Source organism: Megalops cyprinoides, chromosome 2, assembly GCF_013368585.1.
Source record: "Megalops cyprinoides isolate fMegCyp1 chromosome 2, fMegCyp1.pri, whole genome shotgun sequence".
Classification (NCBI taxonomy): domain Eukaryota; kingdom Metazoa; phylum Chordata; class Actinopteri; order Elopiformes; family Megalopidae; genus Megalops; species Megalops cyprinoides.
The window spans coordinates 41,330,869-41,357,223 of NC_050584.1; the positions used below are offsets into that span (position 1 = coordinate 41,330,869).

Consider the following 26,355-nt stretch of genomic DNA (forward strand, 5'->3'; position numbering starts at 1 on the left):
ATTCCCCCGCTCTTCCACTCCCCCAGTTCCCCTGCTGCAGGGCTTGGAACAGCGCTGTGGGGTGACCGTCGTCCAAGCACTGTCGCCAGGGCATGTGCTGTGCACATCAGCTGAAATACTCACCAGGGCCGTGCTGTGCACATCAGCTGAAATACTCGCCACAGCCATGCTGTGCTCATCAGCTGAAATACCCACCAGGGCCGTGCTGTGCACATCAGCTGAAATACTCACCAGGGCCGTGCTGTGCACATCAGCTGAAATACCCACCAGGGCCGTGCTGTGCACATCAGCTGAAATACTCACCAGGGCCGTGCTGTGCACATCAGCTGAAATACCCACCAGGGCCGTGCTGTGCACATCAGCTGAAATACCCACCAGGGCCGTGCTGTGCACATCAGCTGAAATATTCACCAGGGCCGTGCTGTGCACATCAGCTGAAATACCCACCAGGGCCGTGCTGTGCTCATCAGCTGAAATACCCACCAGGGCCGTGCTGTGCTCATCAGCTGAAATACCCACCAGGGCCGTGCTGTGCACATCAGCTGAAATATTCACTGGGGCCAGGTGGATGCAATCCACACCTGTCCATTTGTTTTGGGACTATTCATATCATTAATATTTTCTGCAGAATAAATACAGATAACAGTCATCCTATCTACTGAATATAATCGAAATGTAATTGTACACATTGTAATGTTATAGATATACATACCCAGTCATTTTTTTTTTTTTATTCTGTAGGATTTAGATGCAGTGTGCAATCTTTTTACTGACAGCCACACATGACCTGGCTGTGACCTTGTCTGCCTCTCACTGTCACTCTCTGGATTAGAGCGCTACAATGAACACCAGACCGCGGTGATGACGCAGTTGAGCTGGGAGACAATGGCTTCCCTCACAGACGCAGTCATAGCAACCTCCCTGCTATCAGACCTCTCTAATCACAGCCCCTGGGACTGCTCTGCTCTTCCAGCTCCCATACGAATCAGACACAACAGGGGCTACAGGCCATGGACGAGATAGGGTTACAGTGCACTCCCCAGCCACTCTAGAACTCTCTTCTTTCAAGGCTCTTCCTCTTTACCACAAGTCTGCAGATGAGGGCTTATCTAGAAAAAATGAAGCACTTTGGCTGCAGGAACGGCTGATGCAAATGTGGCCATTTGACCCATTGAAATACTTTGTTGAAACTTTTGTTGAAACAATCCACTTTTTTGTACATCAAGCAATGTTTGACATTTCTTTTTCCAAAAGAGCACCTTACCATAGCAATATGTAGGTTATGTCAGATACATGTCAGGATTTTTTTACAAAGGAAAAATACAGAAATATTTTTTCTGCAATTTGAGGCCAATACGGTTCTAACCCAGACTCCATGATATCTAAAATATAACAGCGATTTTCTTTCATTCTAATACTCTCCATTGATTTAGATGGCAAGAGAGCAATAGAGGGTGCTCTGGAAAATAACTGAGAACACCTTGTCAATTTATATAACTCTCTTAATTAAACTAATTAAATTAAACTAATTAAAATAAACTTCTAATTAAACTTCTTCCCCTTTACCAGTCCCCCTCATACAAACAAAACATGATTTCCAACAGAGAAAACTTGAAGAATATATATATATATATATATATATATATACACATACACACACACACACACACACACACACACACACACACACACACACACATACTTTTTTGGTCACTGCAGAATTCCATTTGTGTTATCTCATAGTTTCGATGTCTTTACTATTTTGCTAAAATGTGGAAAATAATAAAATTAAAGGAAGAAAGGCGTGTCCAAACTTTTGGCTGGTACTTTATATCCAACAACATCAGCCATTTGTGTATGGTCATGTGTATGATTTAAACATTAAACAACAAGTGTATAATCAGGTTGTTAAAGGAAGTTAATGCTATTCTGCTATTGAGAAGTGGTGAGTAACATGTCCAGTACCAGTCAAACATTTGGACATATATATATAGGTACTAAATGTTTAAAAGACGTTTGCTACTGGAATGTATCCTTTGTAGTTTATTAACTGAAGGCAAGTTGTTCCTGAATTTATTCATTTAAGTTATTTATTTTTTAATACCATGCTTAGTTGGGCAACATTTCAAGATAACTGTAGAAATATAATGTAAAAAATATTGGTATAGTATGTTGTGAAGTAATCTGTCAATAGAGGAAAGCAGGTACTGTAGCAAATGTCCATAACAGGCTTAATTGTGTTTTCATACAGATTACATTGACAACATGGTATTTCCATGCAGTGTTTGGCTTTCTCCTTTAACAGACCTTGTAGATAAAGAGGACTGTCATACAGTATATACCCACTATCTCCATTCACTTCCCCAGTACAGATGTGCTACTTTTAAGCCTATGAAAAACTCAAGAAACCGCATGATTTTGTATCAGAAAAAAAGGGTAATTGCTTCAATTTTGCAGATATATTGCCGTAGACTTTTTCTCTATTCAAAGATTAATGGAGTTCATTTGGAACTGCATTCCACTGAATCAACCGTTCATTTTCCATATTTACAATCAGCTGCATAAAATCTACATGATCTAGCAGTATCACTGCCCAGAGACATGGAGCAGAGTGTGTAGAAACAGGCACAGGTCCTCTGTTTTAAGTTTTTTTGGTTATCCGATTATCAATTTGTCTGTCTACAGTTATGGTTGTAAATATTGAAATACTATAGTTTTTAGGCTCTTCAACATCTAGTACTGGTAGCAAAACGAATTACATACTAACATCAGAGGTTCATAAATTTACAGATATTATCAAGAGCAAATTACTATTCATAAAGTAATGACAAAAACGAAGAAGTCTGCTTTTTAAGGCATGGTGCTTTGTTTTCAAGCTCTGTATTGGCCTGGCAAATACAGTAAGTACTAATCATGATCATTTACAAGAGGTATGTTCTAAACTGGTGTAATGACAGTGATGTCTTGATATTATCTGTATTTTCTTTATGTACAGTCCTATGCAGAATCATTTTTAATGTCAGGGCTATGAAAGGAAGACTATCTTCCTTTTTTATTTTTTCAAAATGCAGTTAGCTGGAGACATTAGCATCTCTCCACATTCCCCTTAATTAAAAACATTTTTACAGAAAAGTTGATGAATATTATCTAATTGTTACAATGTGGGTGTTAATACAAAAAAGAAGATAATCATGGAGCATCCATAATGAACTAAATGCTTCTTCCCATATCTAAAATTTGGCCATATGAAATATATGGACATCAGCTGTAAAATGAGTTTGCTAGCCTCTATGTAGCCTGAGATGCTATGGCTAATAAACAATCAAGTATAACAAGTTAAACGGAACTTCTCTGTTGTCTAACAACAGAAGTTGTTGGAAATGCTGTTGTAATCATTGTGTTACATTTTATGTTTAGGACAGGGGTATGTTCATTTGTAAACTGCCAAACATACTGGTAATACTGGAGGCCCAATGACCCTTAGCTAATTCAAGCCCACCCTACCCTGGCAAGACAAAACGTCTTGGGCCGTAACACTGCAGAGTCCCACTAACTAAAAGTTTTCCCAGGACACTCAGGACTGATGGTCCTTTGCTGAATCTGTACTGTCTATGTAGGGAATCTGTATAGGGAGAACAAGATTAAACAGAAATATATCTAGAAAGCAGTGAAGCATTTTTTTCTCTTCTCCACAGTTCTGGATAAAGGAACATATTCATGTAAAATGTTGTCCATACTTTGTACAGCAGAGTGGTATAACAGCTCTTTTTGAAATCAGCTGGAATGTAGGTCTGTTAAGAGTTTCATCTTAAGAACAAAACTAATTTAAAATATAAACATAACAATATGCCCATGTTTGTATTACAGCATTGACACAATCCCTGTAAATTTGTTTCTGTTGATTCAATTCAATTTTGGAGATTAATTAAGATATTAATTAATTGAGATTTAAGGTAACACTTCCTGTATGTTTTCTGCTACAAAGTTTACTTACCATTTGGAAGCTGAAATGGTCCTCCTTCTCTTTATTAAAGGCTGTTTGCTGGTGGCCAAGATTTTACATGTAGAATTATGTGAGATGGCTCTGGAGTAAATCTGATGAAGACCAATGGCCATGTCTGTGTAGGTCTTAAGGGCTCTGTTACATCAAAAGGGCTCAAACTCAACACACCACATGTTCTCTGGGACAAATTAGAATGTTGGTATTGCTTAGTATCATTCCTTTAATAGTGGATAAAGTAATCACCACCAATTCCAAGACATGGAATTCAACTGTCTCTAAAAATTGTTGCAGTTCTGTTTGAAAATCTTCTTATGTCGTGTTTTTTAATAGTTTCAAGACCAGCTTCTGTCAGTTAATGTTAATGAAATTTGACAGCTTTAGCAAGAAGGATCAAACAGGACAGTGTAACCACCTGTCACAATTGTCTCAGTTGACTTTGACCAAAATGTTGCCACCATTGGTTCTTTGGAAAGAAGTCTACAACCAAGGCAGGAATGTCATCTCCAAATGCTCTGTGTCATTCTCTTATAATAATGTCTAACTCACAAGCAAAAGAACATTAATAAAATACATAGAGGAATTTGTTTGGGAGGCACTGTTACCCTATGTAGTGCAGAGACAGAAATGAAAAATTATATCAATGTCAATAATCCTGTCCTTAGCATTGACTGATTCTACACCTCCAACCAAGCGTAGCACCATTGCTGGTGTGTGAACATGTGAAAAACTGTGGAATGAAAAGTCAAAGAAGGAACCTTTACTCTTCTGCAACCACTGCTGACCACCAGTGGTAAGAACAGTTGGAATTGGGATGGATAAATGATATTAGTACATGCACAACTGGGCAGGGACTGTGGTCACTGAGGACCCCTCCCACTCACCCATTCAAATGTGTTTCTATGGTTTGTCCACACACTATATATTCTGCTGCCTAAATATTTCCTGCAGGAGAGAAAATTTGGACAGCTGTAGCCCTCACTTAAATATCAATAAGTGGTAAATTCCTTGTGGATATTTTTTGTGGGTGTGGAGGAAGGAGGGAGTGGAAATGAATATTTTGCAAGCTTCACAGGCATAGTTTTTTTTCTCTTATGAATAACTTCACATACTCCCTATTCCCTTGTCTGAACACACTCCCACATTCAAGGTCATGAGCAGATGTAGCTAACTGATTAGGTTTTTCTGATAAGGTGAAATAATAACACATTAAACTGCAATGACTTAATAGAAAAGACACTTATAGGTGATGAATACATGGATTATATCCTGCGCAGACAGTTTGGACAGAACCAGCTATATTCCTTGCCTACCAATTATTGTTTAACAATTCTACATAAAAAATCTGCTTACAACCATGAACCAAACTTGTCTTTTCTTTAAAAAAAAAAAAAGGACAAAAGTTAAGTCTGTCAATGCAGAGGAATAAACATACTAATTGTTCAAACACAACAAAACAAAATGAGACAAAAAAAAAAACAGTAATGATTGTTTTAGTGGAATGGGCCCGGTCCCTGCCCTCTAACAGCCGTGCTGGAATTCAGGCAGTGTTACATTAAATCACCTACAGCATAGAGGAGAGCGTGGATTGGCTGGGGCGCAGTCAGACGGAAACTCCTACTTATTCCCAGAGAGCTGTGCCAAACAGTGGAGACATTTCTCAAGGTAGCACAATAAACTCAATACCCCTGGAAGCTGGAGAGGCATCTTACAAACCTGCCGCTGTTGACCATAAATCAGCACCATTACAGGCCTCTGGAGAAAACATTAAAGCCGCCTGAGTAAAGGTAGAATATGAAAGGAGATTTATTATTCATGCCCCAGACAAAAAAGGAAAAAAAAAAAGACATGACACACTAGATCAGTTTAAAAAAAGTCTATTCTCTTACACAACACACATTGTTTTGAACTTTCAAAAGAGCATGGTTTTTGAGTTGAGACAGACAACCTGATAAAATGTTGGCACACATAAAAGTTAAAAAGTTTTAGTTCTGTAGACAATAATCAGCAGTTTGAATGTAGTTCAAATGAGTCTGAATCCGATTTTGAGATGATTAAGTTAATAATGGTTCAGATTGCTAAAATTATTATTTCTGCTTTCAATTCTCTATTGCTACTGCATTCTTACATATTGTTACAGAGCCTCAATATGATATTTACATTTACAATTTTTATGTCAAGTCTTTTAATGTTTATGACAGTCTTGTGTTGTCCTGACTTTTTCCATGTATTCCAAAGTTTGTATACTACAGCAACTTTGTTTTTCATCATTTAACATACATATCATCTTTCCATCTAAAGCATGGCATATCTGTCCCTCCTTAAAAACAATGCATCAAGCAAAGATTTCAGGAAGCACAAACGGTTTAAAAATTATAGAAGAAAACATTTCAATCCTCATAGAAGAATTAAGACTATCTATGTATCTGGCAACTTGTAAGATATTGAAATTTCTGGCAGAGTGAGAGCGAGAGGGGTTCAGCATGTCCTCATAAAGTTTAAGTTTCTAAGACATATCAGTTGAAAGCCTTTAATTTACCTTCTTGATTTTACTTCCCCTTTGTCTTTCTCACATTATTATTCTTGAAATTGGATGGATTTTGGCCACACATCACCACAAATAATTTTTTACAGCATTCACTCAATCATCTAATATTTGGCTCATTCATTAGGCCTGGATGGTAGATACATATAAACTTCTGGTCATGTTTCTAGGTCTCTGTTCATGCAAAGTTGCAGCTAGTGGAGAAAATGCTACTGTTGTATGTTATATCTATAATCTATCTATCTATCTATAATTCTGTATGCAAGATTCTTGTGTGAATTTGATCAGCATTTATGCATTCAAATGATTGCCACATTTCTACAGTATTGTCTCTAGATGCATTCTTGATGACGGTTAAAAGATACCTGACATTCTGTTTGAAACCTTGTGGCTGTCTGTTATCGCTAGTGTCCTTCTTTCTTTGTTCTTGCTCTATTACTTCCTGCCATAACTTGTTACAACAATGCCTGATTTCACATAGAGTTCACACACTCAAAGTGGGTACAACTTAAAGTCAGCTATGGTTACAAAATATTTTTTCCTCACAGGTCAGATTTTCATAGCATTCACTTATCTCACACAAGAGCAAACTACTTGTCAAGGTCTTGGTCCCTGACAACACCCAGCCATTGGACTTTTTTGCAGCTTTTCACAGCATTGACTAATCTTGTTTAGCTTATTTATTGTTCAGTGTCTCTGTGTGCATAGAACACTTTTTTTGTTGCTCTAGGTTATAAAGCAATCCAATATGGCCACCAAATGCACTTTCGCACATCACTTCTCATATTGTGCACTTACTCCTCTCACATTTGCCACTTGTATTGTGAATTGCTTCTAGATGTGCAAACTGGTTTTCTTACAACATATTTGGTGCTCATTCAAATGTGCAATTTCTGCTGAAAAGTATGGCTATGGTGACTATTCAATCTTACCAAAAGGCAATTCAACATTGAATACTCATAAAATAAAGGAAAGCATTAAAGAATAAAGTTATAAAGGATTATTATTTTATAACATGCACTATTTAAGCTCTGCTTCAAGATAATTTAATGTCGTTCAATTTAGATAATTTAAATATTTAAAGTTTAAGCTAAACTGCTTTGAGGTGAATGTCATTTTTCAGCAAGACAGACTACTTACCCCTTGTTTTTGTCAGCATTTACAAAGTAGAGCCAAAAACTATTGACAGTGAGCACCCTGTTTGGTGTAGGGCTGCCATGCTGCAGTTAATGGTATGAGTATGCGTACAGAGTGACTCGTATTCTCTTCCTCCCTTAGTACTGCTGCCTACTTCTGGCTGCTATCACATCCTCTTTACTGCCTACCTCCAAAAATAATCATTAAAATCAGCATTGTCAGATCTCCTGTCCTCCTGTCCTAAATGTACACAGTGCACAAACCTGCCATGCCCAATTTCCAAACGCCAAGCAAGTAGTAATTACTCTGCATTTTTCTTGTAACACTTGCATTTTCTTTTTTGATGATTTTTACCGTACAAAATGAAATATCATTTGAACTTTGATAATTCATACACATAATACATCACAAAAATGCCAGTGTTTCCACTGCAAACAGAGCGTCTTGCATTTTCTATTCCCAACATGGGAGAAAACAGATCAGCCCCCAGTTCACATTAAATGAGGACATCACCTATGCAATTACAAATAACTGCAAAAGGGGGGCCAGGTATCATCAGAGTAATTACACAGTAACTGAGGTCAGACGGGAGTTTGTTGTTTATTTATTTACAGACACCAAAATTTATATCATCAACCCCAGCTGTTCCCTAGCCCTACTCCTTTAACCCTACTACTCCTTAAAACTTAACATTATACCCCCACCATAAAATTTTACCAAATTACGTTGGTATTTACGTACACACAGTAGCATTTACAACATAGTTATTTAAACAGCACCTAAGGGTGTTCCAGGAGAAAATAAAACCTCAGCTTTGGGTTGGACACAAATATTTACAAATAAGCCCTTAAAGATCCACTTACCTGGGGTTCTCATTGAACATTTTCCATTGAGTTAATTTTTAAATAATCATGTGTTCCCCTAAATGTTTAAATTAATTATATATTCTTCATTCAAACTGGATACGTTATATGCTAATCTAAGGTAAAGCAGTCTTCAGAGAGCAGCTCTTACATCACTTAAAACAGTAACTCTGCTATTTACAATATACTTGCTATCCACTCGATGTCAAGTGTGTCCAAAAACTACCTCATTTTCAATATGAGATAGTGGCTGATAGACATGTCAATGAGCGTTTAAGTGCCCCTGTCTCCCATAAGATTTGTGAGAGTTGCCAGATACAGTACATATCTAAGGGCAGTGAGCTACAGTATATATTTCAGACAGAGAGCTGGGGAGCCCTTGCGGCTCTCAGCAGTTTCATTTTTCTCTTTAAGTGCCCATACCTCCAAAACATTCCAAAACTGTCAAAACCACACCTTGAAATCCCTCCAGCTCATCCACCTTCAAAGCCACATGTAACAAGCTTCAAATGTTCTTTTCCCAAATCCAAGATATTTCTTTCCAAAACCAGCCTATACCTGTCTCTACACTGTGATGTTGCACAGGTATTATAGGCAGTTGAGGAAGAGACATGGTAAAACAGAAAGATATTACTGCCTATTTACAATAGATCAATGTGGTTCTATGTATTTTTTTCATATTATTTAGGTTTTTTGTAGTTATCCATGAGATTCCATTTTTTGAGGAATTTACTCTTAATGCTCAGTACATGTCATGGAAAAGCACAGGAAATGTATTTTACATGTTGTTAAATGTGCATGAAACACTCCACATCATTTCAAGACAGTATGCAGTGTATGCAAGTATGGTTGCATCAATGTATATAATCACAGAGGGGCCTCTGCCAGATGGGAAAGGGGCCTTGAACTCTGAAGGCTTAGGATCCCCTGGAATGCACTTCTCATAATTACCCAGCAATGCTGCCATCATCTGGCAACTGAGCAGACTACATCAGGAAGAGGCACTCATAGAGCTGGTCATCACTAATACTACAATGACCATGAGATTAAAACAATATACCAGCAATATGGGACAAGTTGGGCAGGACATTTACTTCATGAAACTGAAACTGCATTAGTTGCATAAAAAATGCTTTTTATTGTGTTTTGTATTTTCCTTACATAGGTTTTCATGAGAGTACAGATAACCTGCTTCAATTACCATGATATAGATTCTTTGCAGGATAAAAGAAATTGATTTTCCGTGTTATGCACAGGTCTGCTTTACTACTTCATGGTGCGGTCGATCCACTGGGTGAAGTGAGAGATGATTGTGTACAGACCAGGTCTTTTGAATGAACCGCACCTCTTCCCACCATTTGAGGTGATGCCAACAGCCACCCCCTTGTAAAGGAGTGGACCACCAGAGTCGCCCTGAAAGAGGAGCAAAACACAGAGGGACCTGATCAGCACACTGAGCGAGCAAAGAGAAAGGAATACATTGAAACAAAGGAGGAAAGGGACAGTGAAAGAGATTCCTGTGATCCAGGCCTCTGAAACCCAGGTCTCTCTATGAACAATTAACACTCTCAGAAAGAGACATTCATTTAAAATTTAATGAAATGAGTGGACGATAAGTGACATAGGTAGAAGGAGACGACCTACATCACAGGTGTCCATGCGTCTCTTTGCAGCACACATCATATTGCTGGTGAATTTCGTGCCATAGTAATCACTACGGCCACACAGGACGCGGGACATAACTTCAACGTCCAGCTCCTGCAGCTTGTCAGGCCTTTCACCAAGGTTGTTTAAGGAGCCCCAGCCGGCTGTTCTGACCACCTCCTTTTCCTGTGGCTCCACCCCACCCTCACGCTGGAACTTCAGGAGTTTTACTGTGTCAGTCAACACAGCTGGTCGATCCAGCTGTGAACACAGAGCACAAGCTGACCTTCCTGTTCTTATCAAAATCATTTTAGTCACCATGGAAGACTATGACAGACTGGATTCTATCACTTATGCACACGAAAGCTGATGTAATCAACGTAATGTGCTCCTGGTGCACTTAATTATCATTATATAATTTATCATCATATAATTTGTTCTCATAAACAACAGATGTTTACCAGCCGTGGTTTTAGGGGCACACCATGAATGCAGTTTTTTGTTCCAGCTGAGTTCTCGATTAATTAGGTTTATTGAAGCTACTGTATGAAAGAATTGAGAGCTTGAGTAGTGAAGAAACAATTGGGCTAAAATGCCTATAGACTTGATTAAAGACTATTTGAACAGAATAAATGTAAGTCTAGACCCGACGGTGGATCACAAATCGTCACCCTAAGGCTATGTGAGCACAGTTCTGAGTGGGACCAACATTCCTGTTAAAAATGAAAAAAAAATACTGTCTGCATCCTTTGTTTATGAACAGCAAATGGTCCAAAGTTTTGTTTTAGCTTTTATTGAACTCTGGTGTGAAAGAGTGAACCGCAACTATTAACTCATCCTGTGATTGACTACATTACATTCTAACAGCTATGTATAGGAAGTTAAATTCAACTGTCTGTCACCTCCATTTTTAACTTTTTTATACAATTTCCATACTTACAAATATTTTACCTTGAGCAAAGCAATGTCACTGTCATAAGTAACACTGGTGAAATCAGGGTGACTGTGTACTTCAGAAACAGTAAAGGCTTGTTTTGAGTCTTCAGATCCTGTCAGGGAATGTGCCCCTAAAACTATTTTACTTCCCTCTGGCCTATAAAACAAAGAAAACATATATCCTTATAATATTACTTTATGTAACCTTGTACGTAAAAGGACCAAAAGCCGATTGCAAATTTTCAAATAAACACAGTGATAAGCATACATAAATAGGCTGTTGTATGCAGGTTCAATATCCTTTGAGCATGTTGGGCTATGCCTCTGATTAATAATTTGTTATAAAAGGTTTAATTACCAAAAAATTAGTCAAGACACGCAGCACAACATCAAAAACAAAATTTCGCTCTATGTGTCATGTCAGGTAGGCTACTCACCATTCGCGAACACAATGTGCTGCAGTCATGACCCACTGCTCTGCAACCAAAAACCCGCCGCATTCATGCCTCCCGTTTGTCTGAAGAGACGCCATGTAGGGTCTCGAATGGGCGACCGCTTCTTTTCCGCCTGTGATGCATTCACCTTGGGCAAAGCAGGAGGCAGTAGATCATTTGAAAAGTGGTTTAAAGGAACGTGAAAACACATGTATGTGGTAAATAAGAGCATTCGTAGGCCAATATTGTTTCATTCTCTATGTGTAATAGCCATAATATCTGAATTAACCTCCTGTAATATTAAATTGAGTCAATATCATCATATGTCCACTGGTGCAATTTATTTCATTAGTGGCGAATGTATCCGAAGAAAATTCCATTTCTTTGTTTTGTGACATAGGCAATTCATTTATGCTTAACAAACCGCAGCATCAGTCCGCTTAGTTTTTTTCACTTCCTTGTAAGTTGCATTCGTTGAAACCACACCACTATGTCGCCATTCACTCTTAGTATTGCACCACATCTAAGTAAAATAGTGCTAGAATATTACTTACAGAATAGAAAGGAGGCAAAAAGCGCAGCAGCAGTAAAGATAGCCCTTCCGTAACTCATGTTGCTGATTTCCACCGCTCTTTGTGGCAGTCTAAAAGTTTGTTTGAGTTTGGGCTTTTATAGACTCGTGAGAAAAGAGAAACACAAGACTGGCAAATTGCAAAGAGTCGTTATCACGATGCACATTCCTCATTCGCTCCCTGACACTGGACGGAAGGGAAAGAAACCGGAGAACTGGAGCCAGAAGTCCAGATGTCTCTTATCTTTGAGTTCATTATTTTGACATTGCTATGGCTATTCATTTATTACATAAACTTCAATAAACAACATATTCCACTTAAGATGTGAACGTACGTACGTTGTGTAGTACTGTGATCGTACAGATAACACAACAATTGTGTTATCTTTTTTTAATTATTGAGTCAAAGTTATGGGTTAATGTGAGAAATTGCAAATATCAGGTGTTTAATTTTGGGTGTCTAAAAGCATTTCAACATACTGTATATTAGTATGAAAAAGTCAAGAATGGACCATCTTGTAATACTGGAGAAAGAAAATTGACCAGTTTTCTACCTCTGTCAGATGGATTGGGATCACTGCATTTCATGTTATTGTATCTCTTGTTATTTGTTCATTCCCAGAGTGTTGATGGTAGTACTGAACAGATAGAATAAAGAAAGACACCTCCAACGCTTCCAAGGATTCATACCCTTCTTTTTAAAATATTGTTGTCTAAATGAGATGCTGTGAAGGACCTCTGAAAAAAAGAGTGGTGTCAAAAACTGGGATTATCAAGAAAGAGAAAGTTAAGAAAATACAGAAGCATCCATGCTGATGAACAGTAGATCTGTCAGTAGGGCTCCAAGATCCCATGTTGACCTCAGTTACCTCACATGCATCCTCTTCATCACATATCAGCTATATGAGCTATACTGTTCTGATCAGTTCAGCAAGGTGATTTGTCTGAATGGTAGTGATCTCTTTGCTGTACCGTCACTTTCCAGAGACTACAGGCTACAGAATATAAAGGCATACATCAGCACCCCAGCCTGAGAACAAATAAATTCAAACATGGATCAAGTTACCTACCATTATAGTAAGCAATTTAAGCCTTGGAGGCATTTTGGAAGCAGTGCACTTAATTACATAGCCAGCTGTTTTATGAGGTTTTTTTACTGTTATTGCTCTGTATACACTTTTAAATGATTTTCCATTTGTTTGACACTTGTGTTATCAACAGTGGAATGCTGTTATTTATTTGGAAGACACTCTTAACCCAGAGTAACATCAGGTCATCATAGCATAGAAAAACAAAGACAAAAATAGAGAATAGTTAGTAACGTCAGTAATAAAGTATTTGGTTGAAAACATGTTTTCATACACATCTAACAAAAGGTATTAGCAGCAAATCCACAGTGCTGAGATAATCATAAAAGAAAACATTAAGTTCACACAGCACAGATAGCATAACAAAAATCCATAAAAGGTGCATACTTGAAAAATACCTGTATGTCAGTGAGGTGTAAATGGGGTAAATGAGTGAATATTGTTGTTTCATACACAGGAATATTATGTTTTCAGGCACCACACTCTCTTTCACACACACTTACCAAAATACCCACCTTGTTACACCACTGAGTTATGTAAAAATGAGTCTCTTTTGGGGTACCATTTTGGCTCTAACAATTTTCCTGCATTTATCCTTGTTACAATAGTTGCATTAAACAGCTATTACTGAGGTATGAATGAAGTAGGAAAGATTCTGCCTCCAACAGAACTAAACTATTCACAAGCTGAAGCTTGGTAAAGACACAGCAATGACTTTTTTTTTATCTTGCAAGACATACTTAAGCAGGTCAATTGGCTTTTTTTCCAGAAAATATTAGACGCGTGTTTGAAGTTGTTTTTTTTATTTGAGCAAAATGTTCTTTTTTTTATATATATATTTTAATACCACAAGCCAAAAGTTCCATTGTACTTTTTGTTGAGTAGGCTTTTTTAATAAGTGAATCATCACAAAGCACTGGGCAAAGAGGTAATTGGAAAAACAAGAAAACCCTGGGCCAAATGGGGAAAAACTAGACGTCTGACCCAAACATAAGGTGGTCGAAAGATATGTGGAGAGAAGAGACAGAGGACATCTCATGAACTGTTTACACGGTGTGCAATTTCACACTGGCTTGCCATGGAGTATACAGTGCACTCTCGTCAAGTTGCTTGCTACGTAAACCACGTTTAACTGCATTGTGCACGGCTTCAGCAGCATAATTAGCTTTTCCGCTTAAAAGCTCGCCCTATTCTTTCAGCACCGGAAGCTGCGTAAAGTATCCGAAAGGAAAAAAACGTACACAACGATGGAGGGAGGCGATTCAGGTAAAGATATAGCTTCAGTAATCTAACGAGGAGCACCACCAAATCAAATGGTTTAACGTTAATATCAGAGCAACATTTTATATGCGCTGTATTAAGTTGTGTGTATAAACGATACCGCACAACGCTGTTCTTATTACAATTATATATGGCTAGCTACCTCGCTAGCCAGCTGCTTGAGTCAGGCCTGAGCTACTGCTTGTTGCGGGGGTTCAGCTAGCGAGCTAAACCGGCTTCCTGTGCTCATGTCCAGGACGCAGATAAGCTAGCTAGCAACGTAACTACATTAGCTAACTAACAGGATTAGCATATATGTGTATGAATGTATAGAAAAGAGCCAGAATCACGTACTCGTGCTAACTCTCAGTAGCAAATCGGTGACCTGCGGCATTTCCCATGAAACGTTAGCGAGTGAGTCAATGAGTGAGCGAGCCAGCTAGCTACACACCCATCCAGCTAGCTAGCGTTAGCTACTTACTTAAACAGCGGCGTAGCTGGAAAGCTAGATGACGCTAGGTTCAAGTGCCCTAATTAGCTATACAAGCTACACTGTTTGCGAAAGCGCCTGGAATCAGTACACCAAACGCTGTAAAGTTAACGTCGGTTTAGGTCGTGAGCCAAGTTGGTTAACGTTAGTTAACTAGAAGGTGGCGAAGCTTAGCTTAAGAGCGAGGGAGTGTGGCGTGTGTTTGATGTCTTGGACACATCTATTGCTCAGAGGTCATGATGGTCAATGTTTGAATTGTTCGCTTGTTTGCTGTCTAAAATGCAGAGAACTTGAATCTGTTGCTTTAGTGGTCTGTTTCAAAATGGGGAGAGATACTTGCAGTTGCCAGATGGACAGTGTCCAACGGGAGAAAAAGTTCGTTTGGAAATGGAAGAGGGAGGTACTGCAAAGGAGAAACAGCAGCGTTACGATAACAAAGCTTGCTGTTTGTCCGATAAATTCAAGCGTATTCGGCATGGCTAAACGGTTTTAACATTGGCTACCTGGCTGGACGGGCCTGTGTGTTAACGTTAAGTTATTCTTAATTGTTTCCATCCAGCCCTGTTTCCTCTCCCTGACCAGACATTGGTCTCAAAGTCTAGTCTGCCAATTGTCCAGATACTGTCACAGCATCCACTTGAATCCTTACGAATATGATATTCAAAATGGATAAGAATAAAGAACCAAAATGACATATGTCAAGTCTGTGAGAGTGCTATCTATATACGCATACTGGACTCCACACAGAAAATGCATTTGCGGGATTTACGAGTCTTACGTGTGTCGAGGTGATCACCATTACACCTCAGTCGGAAAAAGAAGCAGTTAAGTGATGGCTGTTCATTTTTTCTCAGGAGGACGATCTGGCTGGAAATTCAAGCCAGCTCAGAAGAACAAGATGAGTGTAAATATTTTGCGACAGGAGGAGCTGATCGCGCAGAAGAAACGGGAAATTGAGGCGAAGATGGCAGAGCAAGCTAAGAACAGCTCACAGACACCCAACAAGCCACTCCCAGCAAGGTGCGCTCTCCCACTTTGAAGAAACTGAAGAACCCATTTGTTTCAAGGATGTGATGCCGTAATATTTCCAAGGCTTAATATGATTTATATTAAACATCCTTTCTGTTAGGATGTTTGGCATTCAGGGCACAGAATGTATGACTGCATTATTTCAGGACCTCTACCATTTTTTTTCCATATTTTTACACAGAATTAAATCCCAGGTACAGATCCCATGTCCTTATTGTTTCTCAGATAAAGGTAAAGATGGTAACGATATGTTTGTGGGCAAAATGTAGTCCTGCTGAGTTTTTTTTTTCTTTCCATCTCACAGCAAATTCTCTATTTTTTCATGTTTGGGTGACAAAATGTAACTGTATTGTCCTACAGTTCACCAAGTTCACAAGGACCCTCTTCCAACAAATTTACCAATGATGGAAGCTTCCTACAGCAGTTTCTGAAGATGCAAAAGGAGAAATCAAGTGCAGAGTCAGGTGTGTTTTAGTTCATTGTGCAGGCAGTAAAGCATTCTTTTTTCCCCATGACAGGAAAAAAGAATTACTCTTCTGACATCGAAAGCACAGAAATGCCTGTGTAAATCATAATCCAAATGAGTAGTCGCTGGTTTTCTGTTTAATCCAGGATCTAACAGTGAGCCAAAAAACCAGGCGGCCACCACCCCTGGGCCGTCAGGAGGCACTCAGCCCCAGAAGAAGAACATTCTTATCGGAAAGAGGCCTGGCCTGGGCATTAGCAGTATGCTCAGCCAGTTTAAGAATTATGCCCAGGCAAAGAAGACTCCGCCCCGCCCCCCTCGACCAAGTATCTTCCTCTCACCAGATGAAGAGGATGAGGAAGCTGATGATTCACATTACTTGGAGGTCAAAGGTAACCATCTTGCCTGTTGCACTTCTTCCACTTAAAGGAACTGATTAGGTTTAATATTTGTACATAACATTAAAATATAAAGCGTAACAATACTCAGTTTGGATTGATGCATGATACACATATCAAAGACAACTACAGTAAATTACCATAGGCTTTTCTGTTTCAGTAGATATTATAAGCAAGAGCCTTATTTTACAACTAATTGCTCAAGTATAAACAGTCTTATGACACATCAGTTGCACAGGTTTGGAAAGACCTATTGTATATAACTGTTCACAAACAATTCCTCATGGGAAAAATGTGCTTATTATGGGAGATTATTAAGTGACAGGTAATTGCAGCTGCTGTTACTGTTGAGGCAGCTTTTTCAACAGATGCTCCATAAAATGTTTTCTGTTTGTGCATTCTTTAAAAGATGGACAGTGATTCTTTCTCACTTTATTCCTCTAAATTCTTCCCACCTCCTCCCTCGCTCTCAGTGAATCCTTGTTTTGGAATAGCGGCGTGAGTGTGTGTGTGAATAAAGCCTCAGTACTGATAGCCTGCTTAAAGTTTCCCCCCCAGAGGACCCCGAGACGCGCACCATCCTGGACAAGATGGCTGTGTTTGTGGCGGAAGGGGGGCCTGAGCTAGAGAGGAAGGCCATGGAGGACTACAAAGATAACCCAGTTTTCTCGTGAGTTTCACTGAATTATACATCCATTTGAAATGCTACTGTATGCCCTTGAAATGGATAGCATTGCCTTTGTTTTCATTTGTATAATTTATTCTAACAGCAGATTTGGTTTGGAAAGTCGTATTCATATGCTGTATTTACTCCAGAGCTATTGCCTGCAAATGGCATTTGGTAGCAATGTATTTAATCTGAGCAGGATAAAGTTTTACAAAATATGAAGTTATTTGAAACAAGTAAACGGAAAGTCTTGCAGTACTGTATGCATTGTATGATAGCTGTGGACAATATGAGGCATAATTGCCATGATAATCTCATAGATTATAGATTGTTTTGTGTCTGCATAGATCAGAATTCCCCTTTTGAATGACTTGTGCATTGTCAGCTCATACATTCTTGCAATATTTTTGGTAGGCAATTTTCAGTTTGCTCTTTTCATACGTTGCATAAAAGCCATTAAGATACCTGTGAAGTCTAAGGTTTAAGAGATCTAAAGAGTCATGATGACTTTGTTGTATGAAAATTCAGTTTGCAAGCCCCTCCTGTTGAGTACAGGCTCAGCATTATAGCCTGGGTTGTAAACCAGCCATGTCATCTGCCAACATTGAGTGTGAACCCACTGTGACAGAGCAAATTGGCTTCCTTCTGTTAGGGTAGGGATCCGTTGGTCAGCAGGGTGTCCTTGTCACTCTTGGTGTGCAAGTATATTGGAGAATTGCTTTTGCTATGCCCAACACTCTTGCACGTATTGCAGAAGGTTGTCACAATGTGACAAGCCTATCATGCCAATTGGTAGTTCCAAAAGAGGTTAACATGAGGAAATTCATGAAGTAACAAAAATGTCAACCGGTAATTAGTTCTACAAAATTTCCTAACTTCAGTTTATAATAAGTATCTTTGTTCATGTTTGTCTGCTTCAGGTGTCATAAGCATAGTTCTGAGGGAAGCCTGAGTAATATTTTATTATATGAGAGAAAAAAGGCTACCTTTAAATTGTGAAACATTTGTGTTTGTTTTTTCCAAACTGATTCTCCTCTCAAGTACATTTTAATGATGTTTGTGAATATTATTTATGCAAAGTAGTGAAGTTCATAGTGTTCTTCAGACTGTTTTTTTCTGGACTTGTTCTGGGAATTTAAAGCAGCACAGATTTATTTTGAAGAGATCCATGTGACATCTTTGTTACATGTTCTGACTGTTGGGCCCCAGTGGTCATTCAACTTTAAAAAATACAGCATACAGCCAAGGCCTTCCGGAAAATAAATGCTGAGAGGCACAGCTTTTAAACATCTTGAACACAAGTTCCCACAATTTAGAATTGGCATAATCACATCCATGGCATGGAATATGGAGTATTATCATGTGTATAAATATGTATTTGTTGCATATGAAAACACTGTTTTTTGATGCTTTTAATTGATGAGTTTAAACTTTTCAGGCAATAAAAGTTTATAAAGATCTTGACAAGTTACTTAGAAAGGTATCAGATTTTTTTTTGCCTGGTATTTACTTGCTTTGGAAATTACAATACTTCAATTTGTAAACTTTTTGGTCATTAACAAGTACAGTCCGGTCCCTCTGTCATTTGCAGGTTCTTGTATGATAAAAACAGCCGGGACTATCTGTACTACAGACGGAAAGTGGCTGAAATAAGAAAAGAAAACCCCAAACCAGAGACGCCCTCACGTGTCAATGGTAAGATGTAAATGACAATATTCTGGTAGTATTAGGAGAAGCTCCTCCCTATGCATTTGGTTTCCCTGTCACTTCTGTAGTTTATCTCTTCCCAGCAGCCCTTTTCCTGTTTATCACCAAACATGTCATGATCAGTTGATAAGGCAGATGGGTAACCTGCGTTCAGTCTCTGAGATGGCATACTTCTTTGATGTGATTTCCAGTTTAAAAAGTGTAAAAGTTCATTCATCCGAAAGTTTATCTTTTATCTTCATATCTTGGCTACAGCTGCAGTATTGTCTAATGTTGTTGTGGGTTTCCACAACTCCAGTCTGGGACATGTCTCCAGTTTAAAACATAATCATAAAAGTAATGTGAATATGCATGCTAGTGGAGCTGTGACAACTGGTATTACTCTTCCAACAAAGCATGACTGTTGAGTTTGATCATCCTTTAGAAGAGAAGCTTGGGGATACAATAATTGGTATTAAGGGGGTCTTAATAGATACAACATGCTTTTCCTAATCCCCACCCAACTTCCCCATGCCCTTCCCTTTCTCATCCCCTGCTTGCTGTAGAGTCTAAGTTGCAGTTGAGTAGTTGTGTGAGTTGAACCCCAGTACTGATAGCCTGCTTAAAGTCTCCCCCCCAGTGGACGAGGAAACACAGCGAGTGGCCGAAAAGCTGGCCAGGTTTGTGGCGGATGGCGGCCCGGAAGTGGAAGCCATCGCCGCCCAGCACAATCGGGACAACCCAGCCTTCAGGTGGGTCGGTCAGATAGGGCAATCTGTGTGGTGCTCAGTGGCAGTTTGTTTAGTTAAGATAAAATGCACTGGTTTTCTTTGTCTTAATAATCTCTCTTCTCAAGGAATTGGGTTATGGTAGAGCTGCTGTGCTGTTGCTGTTGTGTCAGTCATTTCTTTTTGTGCTAACTTTTGCACCTGAGGTGACACAGGACTACACCTTTCCAAGTTTGTGGATATGAGATCACGTGACCTACCAGCAGACATGGACACTTGACCCCATACTGAATTCTGTACATTTAGGTCTTTTGAGCCAGCCTGATAACTCCATTGTTGTTTTTTTTTTTTTATTTATTTTATTTATTATTTCTCAAACTAAGCAAATGAAAACTCACCCTTACTTACATCATAAGACAACAAATGTTGTCCAAATACAATAATACGGCCAAAGGCAAGTAGATGTTTTCACCATTGGAATGAATGCTCAATGCATGTAGCATTGTCTTGATGCCGGTATTCATAGAAAACTGGAAACTACCATTTATTGTGGAAAGTTCAGGAGGGGATGACTGGTCACTGTCTATGCACTTAGGTCTCTGAATAATGTGAAGTTGGCAATAGTATCATTGCATGCTGTTCAGTATCTCCCACATGTTAGTTTCCTGTTTGATATTGCACAGCTGCCGTCTGATTCATTGGACGTTATTTTAATACTGTGCGTGACCCCAAAATAGATTAGGCCAAATGATCTCACTCGGAAAACTGCCCACACACTGCAGAGATACAAATGTATGTAATATCTGGCACTTTTACGAGGGTTAAAGTAAGGTTTATGCTTTCCCCTCTGTACGTCATAATATTCTCCAGAATTGATTGTTTTCCTCCTCAGCGCCCTTTAGCAGCTTGTGAATCATACCTCATCCAGCTACTCTCCTGTGTTGTGCAATATCATTCCTGTTAACAGAAATTCCATTTTTACGCCTCCCTTTTAAAGAACTCTGAATTAATTTTACAATGTTGACAATGTACCAATCCTCAAACTCAATGACAGCTAACAGTGCTTTCTCAGGGGAAATTGCCTGCCCTTTGCATTTCAGATAAACTTAGAAATTGAGAAAACTCTAGAAATTATCAAATAAATGTGGAATTCAAGGTTCCTTTATCAATGTTGAGGGAGCACAAAAACAACTTCTCAGAGAAGACAAAATAATTGTTTTCTCATGGGTTTATGAGTCTCTGATTCACTGGAGAGAACAGAAGTATTATTATAATGGAGACCAGCCAAGTTGATTGTTGGCCTTAAATGATTTTCTCTTGCTCTCAAAAACTCAAATAATGCACATTTCACTGTACTAGATGACAAACAGCACATTTAAACCATTTTATTGCAAACCAGATTAAAGTGAGAGTCTTTTGTGAATTATTGAGGTCTAAACTTTTTTTAAAATGCAGACAGAAATGTCACCTGTCTACCACAGTACAGTGTGTGTGTGTCACAAGACCCTGAAAACAGTCTTTTCTTTTGAAGGTTTTTGTACGAGCCTCATAGTGCAGCCCACCGCTTCTACAGAGACAAGGTAGAAGAGTTCCGGCGGGGGGCGCAGACTCAGAGCCCCCCACCACAGGCCAGGGAGCCTGCGGTGGGACAGAAGAGGCCGGCTGCCCCTCCTTTGAGCACGCCACCCCCTCCTCCGCCCCCCCACTACCCGCATCTGGTGAGCTCCATGAGTCCTGCTCCAGCCCAGACGCAGGCCAGTGAAGCTCCCACTGCTGCTAAGAGGAAGAGGAAGAGCCGCTGGGGTTCTGAAGATGACAAAGTAGACATTCCCCTGCCTCCCATCATCATCCCACCCGAGACTGAACCCGAGCCAGACACCCCCAGCCTCTCTGGTACACGCACTTAGAAACTCGTTGCACCACTCATTCATTCGTCCTGAACCTCTCACGTGTCTGTCTCCTCAAACTGCCCTTTCCTCTGGCCCTCTTGGTCTTTTGTAGTACAAGAGGTATCAGTGAAATAAATCACGATATCTAGTGTAGGAGAGTAATGGTGGTTGAATGATCATGTTCATTCAGCTAAACACGGACAGATAAGTGTTAGGCATAATTTGTAACTCATTAGTATGTCACACTGGGAGTCTTACAAGCAGCTGTTGTTGATCCTGGCATTTGTGTACCTGTTACAGCCCAGGAGCTGAGGGGTCTGGGATACAAGAAGGGCAAGCCTGTGGGATTGGTGGGAGTGACGGAGCTCTCTGAGGATCAAAAGAAACAACTCAAAGAGCAGCAGGAGGTATGGGGTGCTGAGTGCTTAAAGTCTGAGGTTCAGAGCTGTTCGCCTGTTTTTTCTGTCTGCCATGGATCCGCCTTGTCAGTGAACTGGTACAGCGATACTCTATGATGTTTGACAAATACAGTATTTGTTATCTGTGTTTATTATGGTTATCTTACAGTTCACAGGGGATCACAAATGGCACATTCATAAATAACTGGCACGCTGGGTTCACTCATTCTGTCCTGTGTGTGTGTGCTGCTGCAGATGCAGGAAATGTTTGACATGATCATGAAGCACAAGCGGGCCATGCAGGAGATGCAGGTGATGTGGGAGAAGGCAGTGCGGGACCACCAGCATGAGTACGACAGCGACGAGGAGGTGGACTCGCAGGACGGCACCTGGGAGCACCGTCTGCGGCAGATGGAGATGGAGAAGACTCGCGGTGAGCATAGCACAGCCAGCCGGGGCCGGGGGCATGATTCTGCTTCCAGCAGCAGGCTGATCGAGGGCTCCGTCTCTTTGGTTCTGTCTGTCTTGTAGAGTGGGCAGAACAGCTGACTGAGATGGGTAAAGGGAAGCACTTCATTGGTGATTTCCTGCCACCTGAGGAGCTGGAGAAGTTCATGGAGACCTTTAAGGCACTGAAGGTTAGTCTGCCGATCTTAACATGAAGGTTTCTCACTACTTGATACTCCTGTCCATAATCACCAAATTCTAACGAATCTTCAGGAAAAATGAGAGACAGGCCATCCTCAGTACTGAAAATGTCAGACCTCCCCCACATGAGGGTTCTGCTGAACTTGAAGACGGGTTCTTTTTGATTATGCTTTGTCTTTGTGGTTATCCAGGAAGGCCGTGACCCAGACTATTCTGAGTACAAGGAGTTCAAGCTGACAGTGGAGAACATCGGCTTCCAGATGCTCATGAAGATGGGCTGGAAGGAGGGAGATGGGCTGGGCTCTGATGGACAGGGCATAAAGAACCCTGTCAACAGGTGAGGACACTCACACCGCACATGCACATCTGCAGGGTACAGTCTCATGAAATGGAGAGATGCTCATGCTCAGGAGATTTTCAGACTTGTGAATACTTGCACAAATTTGAGCAGTAAACAAATAGATCAGATATAGCTGTATTGCTTTGAAATGGGCAGTAAAACAAAACTGAGGGGAAAAAACCTTTTCCTCTCCTGCTGATGAGGGTATAGCTGTGTCCTGTTGGTTTAGGCATGACTTCAAAGCCAGTAGGGTTTGTTATAGTTTTTGGGAGTTGGCCGTGACAGGTGTGCATTGCCTTGCTAGAACAAAGCAAGGCTGGCAGTCAGCAGCACTGTCTGAAGAGGAGTAAAAAAAACACATTTTTGAAAGGACATTTTATGAATTTGTGGATTGCTGTTCTGTGCAATATGTCATGTATTAGAGTTTATAAGTGAAAAGTTAGTTGCAACAGATATGTTGAAAGTGCTTTGTATGATTAAAGTTGCCAATTGGACAGGGTGAAGTCTTTCAGCGGCGTGACTGAAAAGTTGTTTGCTTATGACAGCACTCTGTCAAACTTTACTGGTTTATTACTGGTTTTCACCTATGTTCTGCCATTTTTGTGAAAGCATGTAGGCGTTTTCAGGCCAAATATCTTGACTTTGCATTGTTAAGTATGTTGCATTGATTTGTACATTTTAAGAGGATCTGGCGAAAATGGTTCTGAATTGTTTCCATGTGCCTGTGTAAATAATGAGAAATGAGATTAATTTCCATCCCAGAGATATTTTGAATACAGACATGTTATTTTATTGAACATGTTTCCGAACAGGGGAATGCTGTAACTGTAAGTGAAGACAGTTTTATAGTATGGCAAATATGTCAGTGGTCTATATTAATGTCTGTATTAACGGAAAATGTAATGTAAATACCTTTGTTTATGTGTAAGAATTGATTTATTTCTGCACATTTCCCCCAAGAAATTGCATTAAGTATGTACATTTATTTCACTTCTTGTTAATAGCCTAGATCCTGTCTGTGACTTGCTAAAATTGTAGCCCTCATGATGCAATTTAATGGAGACCTTTCTCAATCACAGGAAGCGAGGTTTCTCAGTATGTCTTTATATTATTTGAGTAACAGTGCCATCTTGTGGCTGTGAAAGGACCAAGACTAGAAATGGCTATTCACTGTCAGTAAGCTGTAATGAAAATGGGTTGGTTTTGAAGGTATCAACAGTGTAGGTTCACAGCACATTAAGGCATAGTTCTGATAAGTATGGTTAAGTACTTTCTAAATAAGTACAGCAGTGTGGTGCTATCAGTTTCTGACAGAGGTGTGTTTGAAGTTTGCATTCTTCCCTCTAGCATTACTACCTCTAGGTTTACATTTCAGTCTTCTGCCTTTGAAGCTGTACTGGATGAACATGATCTTCCCATGTCCTCATTCCAAGACGTATAGTGAATGTAGAGGCACTTGTTTAATCTGCGTAGTTTCACTGAGGCTGCTGAGATGAGAGCAGTATTCTGTTTTAGCTAAAGGAACAAGCAATCTGTAAGACTAGGTATGTAACTGGGCAGTGGCCATGTATTTGTGTGTCACAGGGGCACCACTGCAGTGGACGGGGCAGGATTTGGAGTGGACCGACCTGCAGAGCTGACCAGCAATGATGATGAATATGATGCCTTCCGCAAGAGGATGATGCTGGCCTACCGTTTCAGACCCAACCCCTTGGTAACTTTCCCACAGAAAAAAAAAAAAAAAAAACCTGCACAAATCCAAACTACATGAACTGGGATATGCACAATGCAACTTTTAGACTGCAAATAAATGGCCTGACCTACAATCAGTGTTAGGGAGAAGCCTGCTAAAAATAACACAAGTACAGCAGCCAACTACTTTTTTCAGTAGGGTACCGTATTTATATCCGGTATTTTCCATTCATTGTAAATACATCCAGGGCTGTTTAGCCATTTTCATTGTCACCTCACATCAAAAATGTTGTCAGCTCAGATTTCACAGCTCAACGATGCCCTTCCTGCGTACAAAGTGCCAGATAATGTTTCCCCTCCATAGTATAAATCAAATCCTTGTCCCTAGGCTTATTGAAATAGCTTTGAGTGCATTTGCTCGGATAGCCACTGTTTGCCTAGAAAAGCCAGCTTTTGAATACATCAGGAATTTTGTCACAGTAGAATATGATGGAAAGTGGCTTGGCTGTGCACTGGATCATAGGCTAAAAGAGGGACTATAGAGATGTGCTAATGGAACATCATTCCAGTAGGGTTTGGGCAAAAGTCTGGGTAACCTTTGATGTTGAATAAAAAGTAAACTCACTCTTTCAGGAAAGTTCAAGATTCAGTACACAATTTCAGAACATAATGAAAGGTTTAATAGATTCATACAGAAATTTCATGGATTTGTATTCATGTATAAACTGTGCTGAATTGAGCGAGAGTTAGGCAAAATTTTATCCCAAAGTTTCATCTCACAACAAGCTATAGCCAGGTATTAGGTGCTGTCTGCTGAACTAAAGACTTTCTCATGTATGAATCATGCATGTGATAGGGAGCACGCAACAAACGAACGACCATGAATAAATCACTTCTAATACAGACGTTGGTTACAGAAATGTGAAAAATCACTTTTCAATGTCTGCGAATACCTGTCTGGCATTCCTTATAAGGAGCAATACATTATTGTAATCTGCCTACAAAATATATATGACTCTAAAAATGTATTCACACAGTTCAATTAAGTAAGCAGTGTGGGAAAAATTGTTCATTTCTTTGTGAAACTGTTTTGAAATGTCCCAGTAACAGATGGAAATGTAATACCACCCTGCATGTGGTGTGATCATTCCATTGTTTACAGAGTGTGGGTAAATTATGATTCCTCTTCTGTTTTCCAGAACAATCCGAGGAGACCGTACTACTGAGGAAGGCAGCCAAGAGTGTTACGATGATTTATTCTTTCTTTCTGGGTTTCTGACATCCTCACCAAGATTGGAGAAAGTTGAGTCAGTTGAAGATACTGAATGAGTGGAAAACTTTCTGTAATGGGCATTTAGGTCCCAGAATAGAATCATTTAGTGTTCTTTGTGAAAACAAATTCCTAGCACAAAATCATGGGTGATGTGGATGAAGCCACCCTTGACA

The 26,355-nt window shown here is 39.7% G+C and overlaps 2 protein-coding genes across 2 annotated transcripts; one reads left to right on the forward strand and one right to left on the reverse strand.

Annotated features, from left to right (window-relative positions):
* Nucleotides 1-9,666: 9,666 nt before the first annotated feature.
* On the reverse strand, nucleotides 9,667-12,218 carry LOC118773227 (complement factor D-like). The gene is made up of 5 exons (XM_036522070.1): nucleotides 12,114-12,218; nucleotides 11,563-11,707; nucleotides 11,141-11,282; nucleotides 10,190-10,450; nucleotides 9,667-9,958 (listed from the first exon to the last, which is right to left on the reverse strand). The coding sequence occupies exons 1-5, from the start codon at nucleotides 12,169-12,171 to the stop codon at nucleotides 9,812-9,814; spliced, it is 753 nt and encodes a 250-aa protein (XP_036377963.1). The 5' UTR covers nucleotides 12,172-12,218; the 3' UTR covers nucleotides 9,667-9,811.
* A 2,184-nt stretch (nucleotides 12,219-14,402) lies between these two features.
* sugp1 (SURP and G patch domain containing 1) lies at nucleotides 14,403-26,355 on the forward strand. Its single transcript, XM_036522675.1, has 14 exons — nucleotides 14,403-14,484; nucleotides 15,823-15,988; nucleotides 16,358-16,461; nucleotides 16,610-16,855; nucleotides 17,408-17,531; nucleotides 19,120-19,223; nucleotides 19,843-19,966; nucleotides 21,474-21,835; nucleotides 22,132-22,238; nucleotides 22,485-22,662; nucleotides 22,761-22,867; nucleotides 23,069-23,214; nucleotides 24,802-24,931; nucleotides 26,109-26,355. Exons 1-14 carry the CDS (start codon nucleotides 14,466-14,468, stop codon nucleotides 26,133-26,135), a joined length of 1,944 nt encoding a protein of 647 aa, XP_036378568.1. The 5' UTR covers nucleotides 14,403-14,465; the 3' UTR covers nucleotides 26,136-26,355.